The sequence below is a fragment of the Saccopteryx bilineata genome, chromosome 1, assembly GCF_036850765.1.
Source record: "Saccopteryx bilineata isolate mSacBil1 chromosome 1, mSacBil1_pri_phased_curated, whole genome shotgun sequence".
Lineage (NCBI taxonomy): Eukaryota > Metazoa > Chordata > Mammalia > Chiroptera > Emballonuridae > Saccopteryx > Saccopteryx bilineata.
The window spans coordinates 148957643-148963219 of NC_089490.1; the positions used below are offsets into that span (position 1 = coordinate 148957643).

At 54.7% G+C, this 5577-nt stretch overlaps 1 protein-coding gene across 1 annotated transcript; it reads right to left on the reverse strand.

The window, feature by feature from the left end:
- Nucleotides 1–390: 390 nt before the first annotated feature.
- S1PR5 (sphingosine-1-phosphate receptor 5) lies at nucleotides 391–5055 on the reverse strand. The gene is made up of 2 exons (XM_066253346.1): nucleotides 4995–5055; nucleotides 391–3604 (listed from the first exon to the last, which is right to left on the reverse strand). Exon 2 carries the CDS (start codon nucleotides 3584–3586, stop codon nucleotides 2399–2401), a length of 1188 nt encoding a protein of 395 aa, XP_066109443.1. The 5' UTR covers nucleotides 3587–3604; nucleotides 4995–5055; the 3' UTR covers nucleotides 391–2398.
- Nucleotides 5056–5577: the final 522 nt, after the last annotated feature.

Below are 5577 nucleotides of genomic sequence, written 5' to 3' on the forward strand. Positions count from 1 at the left end.
AAATGCTATGGACTGAATTGATTAGGTTTAGATGAGGTCATGAAGGTAGGGGCCCCATGAGGGGATTAGTGCCCTTATAGGAAAATACATCAGAGTATCTCAAATTCTCTACACCATGAGAGCACACAGCCAGAAGGTGACTATCTGCCAGCCAGGAAGAGTCCTCACCAGCATCCAGTCATGCTGACATCTTCATCTTGCACTTCCAGCCTCCAACCGTAAGAAATATCTATTGTCTCAGCCACCCAGGCTATATAGTGACTGTTATAGCAGTCTGAGCAGAGTAAGGCAGCCAGACAATACAAAATTTGTAGATGGGTAAACATTTCTAAGATACATTATTGAGTGAACAAAGCAAGATGCAGAGCAGTGCTAAAATTGTGTAAAAAGAGAAAAATGTAGTATTTACATTTCAGCTCATTTATTAAGAGAATAGCTGTGGAAGTTTCTCAGGAATCCCCACAGTGAGCATGTCCAAGAAGGGTAATTAGTGCTTTTTTGAATTTTGCAAAATTTGAACAAGTGGGCCTGGTCAGTTGGTGCAGTGAATAAATAATTGGCCTGACGTACAGATGTCCCTGTTTGATCCCAGGTCGGGGTACACATAAGAAGTGACCGTCTGCTTCTCTTTCCTTCCCTCACCCCCTTCACTCTCTCTCCCTCTCTCGAAGCCAGTGGCTCGGTTGGTCTGAGCATTAGCCTCAGGCACTGAGGGTAGCTTGTTGGAATTGCGGGGTGAATCCTGGTCAGGGCTCATATGGGAGTCTGTCTCACTCTCTCCCCTCCTCTAACTTAAAAAAAAATTGAACAAGTGACTAAATCTACCATCATGTCATTAAACAATGGGGTGAGCTTCAGACTCTCTTGGAAGATTAAAGGAGCCTGGGGTTAGGGATGCAAGGCTGGTTAGGGAATTGCGTCCAGTCCTGGGAGTGGCTTGGTACTGTGACCCCAGGCTTAAGTTGGTTGTGTTCCAAAAAATAGGTTCATTTCCCATGTCTGTGATCTGTTGGGATGGTTTGAGTGTGGCTGGCAGAGACTTAGGCCCCCAAAAGTTTGGTCAGTGCCCCCAAAATACACTCTATCCAGCTGCCTGCAGTTCTGCTGTCTCCTGGCAGGAGGCATGTCCGCAGTCTGAACCCGAAATCCCCCAAGCCAGCTCTACCTCACAGGGGTCAGGAATGCACCTGGGTACAGCCAGGGTCTGTGGCTGGCACATCTGGAGCCTTTTATGGGCACAAACGGGGCCCTGGTATTGCCCCTGGCCGAGAATGCAGAGCCTTCCGGAGGAGCCAGATACCAGGCCTGAGCTTCTGCAGCCCTGGGAGTCTACAGCCACTGGGCAAGGTACTCACTGCTCAGAGTTCCCTAACCTGTGAAATGGGGGTGAGGAAACCCACCTTGCAAGGTTTCAGTAAGGGTGAGTAAAAGATGTGTCCTGGGCCTACTATTGTGGGACAACTAGCCAGGCACAATTAGTTCTAATTGTTCTTATTATTTTATTTGTATTTGTTTATGAAGGCTCTGATACCACACTCAAATCTTGTTTTGGCTAAGAATTGGCTGAGTCTCCCAGAGTTAAACTGTAGGGTGCCCTGTCTTTGGTGTCCTGTCCTCTAAATTAGAGAGCTGTCTTTAACTCCTTTCTCACTCCCACACTCAATTCCTCAGTAATTATGTCTGCTGTTTCCAAAACCTATCCAGAATCCACATGGTCTGAGTCCCCATCATTGCTCCCCTAGGCCAGTGCAGTCACCTTCATCTTGTTTTTCTAGTTACCACCTATCCCTCACACAGAGGTCTGTGAACACCTGAATAAAGTCAGGTCCTTCCTTTACCTAGAACCCTCCATGGCTCCCACCTCAGAACAAAAGTAAAGTCCTCCCCCGAGCCCACAAGGCTCTGAATGATAGAGCCATCTCCCTGGCTTTGTTTCTTCCCAGTCTCGCCTCTACCGCAGCTCCAGCCACACTCGGATCCTCGCTTTTCATAGAACACAAAGACACATTCCAGATTCAGGGTCTTTGTACCTGCTGTTCCTTCACAGGAAATGCTCTTACTTTGAGTGTTCCCAGGACAATAACGTTAGTTCACATCACGTGTCTCCACTTCGGCAGAGAGGCCTCTTCTGACCACCACTGCATCTCTGTATTGTCACTGGAACTACCTTCATTATTTCTTTACTCCATTATCTCCTGTGTCCCCACCAGAACGTCAATTCCACAAGAGCAGTGGTTTTGGTCTATTCACTGTTACGGAGTTTAGCGTCAGTAAAAGACTTTTCCCTGTGCCTCTTCTCTCTCCAACATCTTCAGCTGGTTTTCCTATAAATTCCATATTTAAAAAGAAAAAGTCTGCAAAATAGCTCTTAGAAAGGGCAATGTCTGGCCAGAGAAAGTCAGTCTGCGGCTGGTGCGGGTACCAAGGTCCCTGCGACTGTGGGTGGGCCAGTGGAGCCGCTGATATCCAGCCCGTCCCTCTGGGGAGACGAGCGCTCGGAGCGGCTGAAGCTGCCATCCAGGTCTGGGGGCAGCCAGCGGTGCAGGCCGTCTGAAACCCCGGCGGCGCTACCGGATCGCCGGGAGGATCCCGGACCTCGGCCACAGGGATGGCGGCCACAGCAGACGAGACGCAAGAGCGCGTGGCGCAGGTCGCGATTGGTGAGCGTATAGATGATGGGGTTCAGAAGAGAGTTGGCCATGGCCAGACCCAGGAAAGGGTCGGCGTGCAGGAGCACTGGGCAGGCGCGCGCCGGACACGCCACGTCGAACAAGAGCAGCAGGAAGAGGGGACCCCAACACGCCACAAAGGCCAGAAGTACTATGCTGAGAGTGCGCAACAGAGCCAGGGAGCGCGGCGTACGGCGCGCCCGGCTAGAGGCGCCCCCAGCAGCCCCGGGACGCTCCCGCAGGCGCCGCGCGTTAGCGCGCACTTGGCAGTAGATGCGTGCGTAGAGTGCACAGATGGCCGCCAGGATGCAGAGGAAGGCGAGCACGCAGAAGAGCACATAGGCCTTGGCGTAAAGCGGTAAGATGGTGGAGCAGGCTTCCAGGCGGCCCAGGCAATTCCAGCCCAAAGCGGGCAGTAACCCGAGAAGTAGCGACAGACCCCAGGCAGCGGCCGCCAACGCCAGCGTGCGCCCCCGACGGGCTGCGGGCGCGGGTCCCCGACGCGCCATCGTGAGGTGGCGCTCCAGTGCGATGGCCAGAAGGCTCAAGACGGATGCGGCTAGCGCCACAAAGACGCCACCTTCTCGCGCGAACCAGAGCGTGGGAGACAGTCTTAGCGTGAGCGGCCCCGACAGCAGGATGTTGGCAGCATAGGCAGCTCCTGACAGTAGGTCCGACAATGTGAGGCTACCCAGGAGCAGGAACATGGGCGCATGGAAGCGTGGGTGGCGTCCGAGCACACATAGCACCGCCAAGTTCTCCAGCACGATGAGCGCGCACACGGCCAGGCACACGACAGCGTCGGCGCGCAGCCCCGCGCCTGGCTGGTATCGGGCACCGCGGAGCTTACCTGTGTAGTTGTAATGCAGAACGATGACCTCGCTTACAGGCGCTGGCCGCAGCAGTCCCGGCTCCATGGACTACCTGCTCCAAGGCTGCGGAGAGGCCGGTGTATTGTAAAGCTTGGTATGCACCATCTTCACGGCCTGCAGAGGCGGGCCTTGCAGCACTGGAAGGGGCCCTACCCACTGCCCCCCACCCCTCAGGTACACAAGGGCGCAGGGGGAATTCGGAATGGAAGGGGGTTGGCCATGGAGACAGGGTAACAGAAATAATATTAGGGGAGAATGACACGGTCCCACAGTTTCTGAGGGCTACTCATAACACACACAAGCAGGAATATCCAGAGGCATATTCAACCATAAACAGAACACACACAAATACAGACACACACAAAAAGGGGCACACAAATACAGTGAGATGCCGACAAGGACATGTACACACAGATGCAAACTAGGACAAAAATACAGTCAGACTCCATCAGGAAAACATGAAATACATTCACCCATGGACAGAGCAGCACAGGCAGAGACATACAGCGACACAAATTCAGCCACATGCAGACAGAGTCTCACACCCATTCGCATAGACCACAATTTCACAACTTTTATTCACACCCAGCCTGGAACTCTGAGCCCCACAATCTACATGTCTTGCTGCACACAGAACTTTTTCCTGCCAAAACCCCTTCATCCACTGCAAAACAGCATGAAAAAGCTGAACCTATCTGCTCATTTCACAGAGGCAGAGCCGGAGGGCAACAGACAGAATCCACATCGCACAGATAAGCTCTTGCAAAGGGGCACACATATCATTAAGGTATAATAATACTTCCCTTGCAACTGCGCCCTTTAATCCCTTGGACGGCTCTCCCTTTAGTGCCATTTACAGACGAGGAAACCGAGGCTGAAAAGGAGAGCCTCGCAGAAAGCAGCCACAAAGTTTTCATGCTTCTGCACAAACACAGCCACGCAGAAACGGTTACACAAATCGTTGAGCTCCCACTTAACAGATGAGAAAACTAAGGTCTGGTGAGGGGAACGGACTTATTTGGATTTGGCGGGAACAAATGCACGCCAGACAGCTTCAGTTGCGCACAGGGAACCAGACACAAATACAGACTCACAGAGTGTCAGCCACGCTGGGGGAGGGGGCGATCAAATACAGGCAGACACGGGTTGCACTCGCTCTGACGGGGACCCTGCAAACTGACTCACAGCCTCTGCACCTCCCGCCTGGCGTGGCTGGCCTGGTAGCAGTACTAAGGTATCAAAACTTGCAGTGGAGTGGCTCGGAGAGGGTGAGGCCAGAAGATGCCAGGCGCCCCCACCCCCAGCCCGCACAGGCATCCATTCCGGAGTCTCCAGCTTCCTCCTCCCTGGAGGCCTCCGGGAAAAGCCCGGGAACCCCAAGCATCGGCACCGGGGTACAGGCCAGGTGAGACTGAGCCTCGCGCGTCCCAAGGACCCACTGTTGTGCACTCACCCTGCGCCCTGGTGGTGTGTCCCCTGCAGTCGCGCAGCCTGGAGCCCGGAGATCCGATGCAGCTTGAGGTGGGGGACGGGACTGAAACTGGCAGGCGGGGGTGGGCGTGGGGAGCGGTCCCACAAAGCCGAGCTCCGGTCGTGGGAAGCACTTGCCCCGCCCCTTGGGCTCCGACACCCAGCCCGTGGCTGCCAGCCTGTGCCACCCGCCGCGTCACCGGAGTACGCCCCGGCGGCGGCTGGCACCGGCGAGTCCTCGGCTGCTCCCTCTGGACTCGGGCTGCCTTCCCAGGAACGCTTGGTCGTGGTGGGAGAACCCGGAGACCCGGGAAGGGAAGGATTCTCAGCAAGGGCGGCAGCAACCTGAGCCTCTCCTTCCACCTCCTCCCCAGCAGAGGGGTCCCATTTTTCCTTGGGCTCCTGGGCACTGGTTCCTCCCCATTTTCCGCTTACCTTCCAACTGCCCCTCTTAGGTTGCACCCCAAGGATGTTTGGTCCGCAGAAGGACTACGACAACACGGGTTAAGAAGTCTTATGGAGAGGTGGCCGTAGCCTGAGTCCCCTCCCCCCGGCGGATAGGTCCG

Coding starts and splice junctions, on each gene's coding strand:
- S1PR5 (XM_066253346.1), bottom strand. CDS start 3,586: ATGGAGCCGGGACTGCTGCGGCCAGCGCCTGTAAGCGAGGTCATCGTT.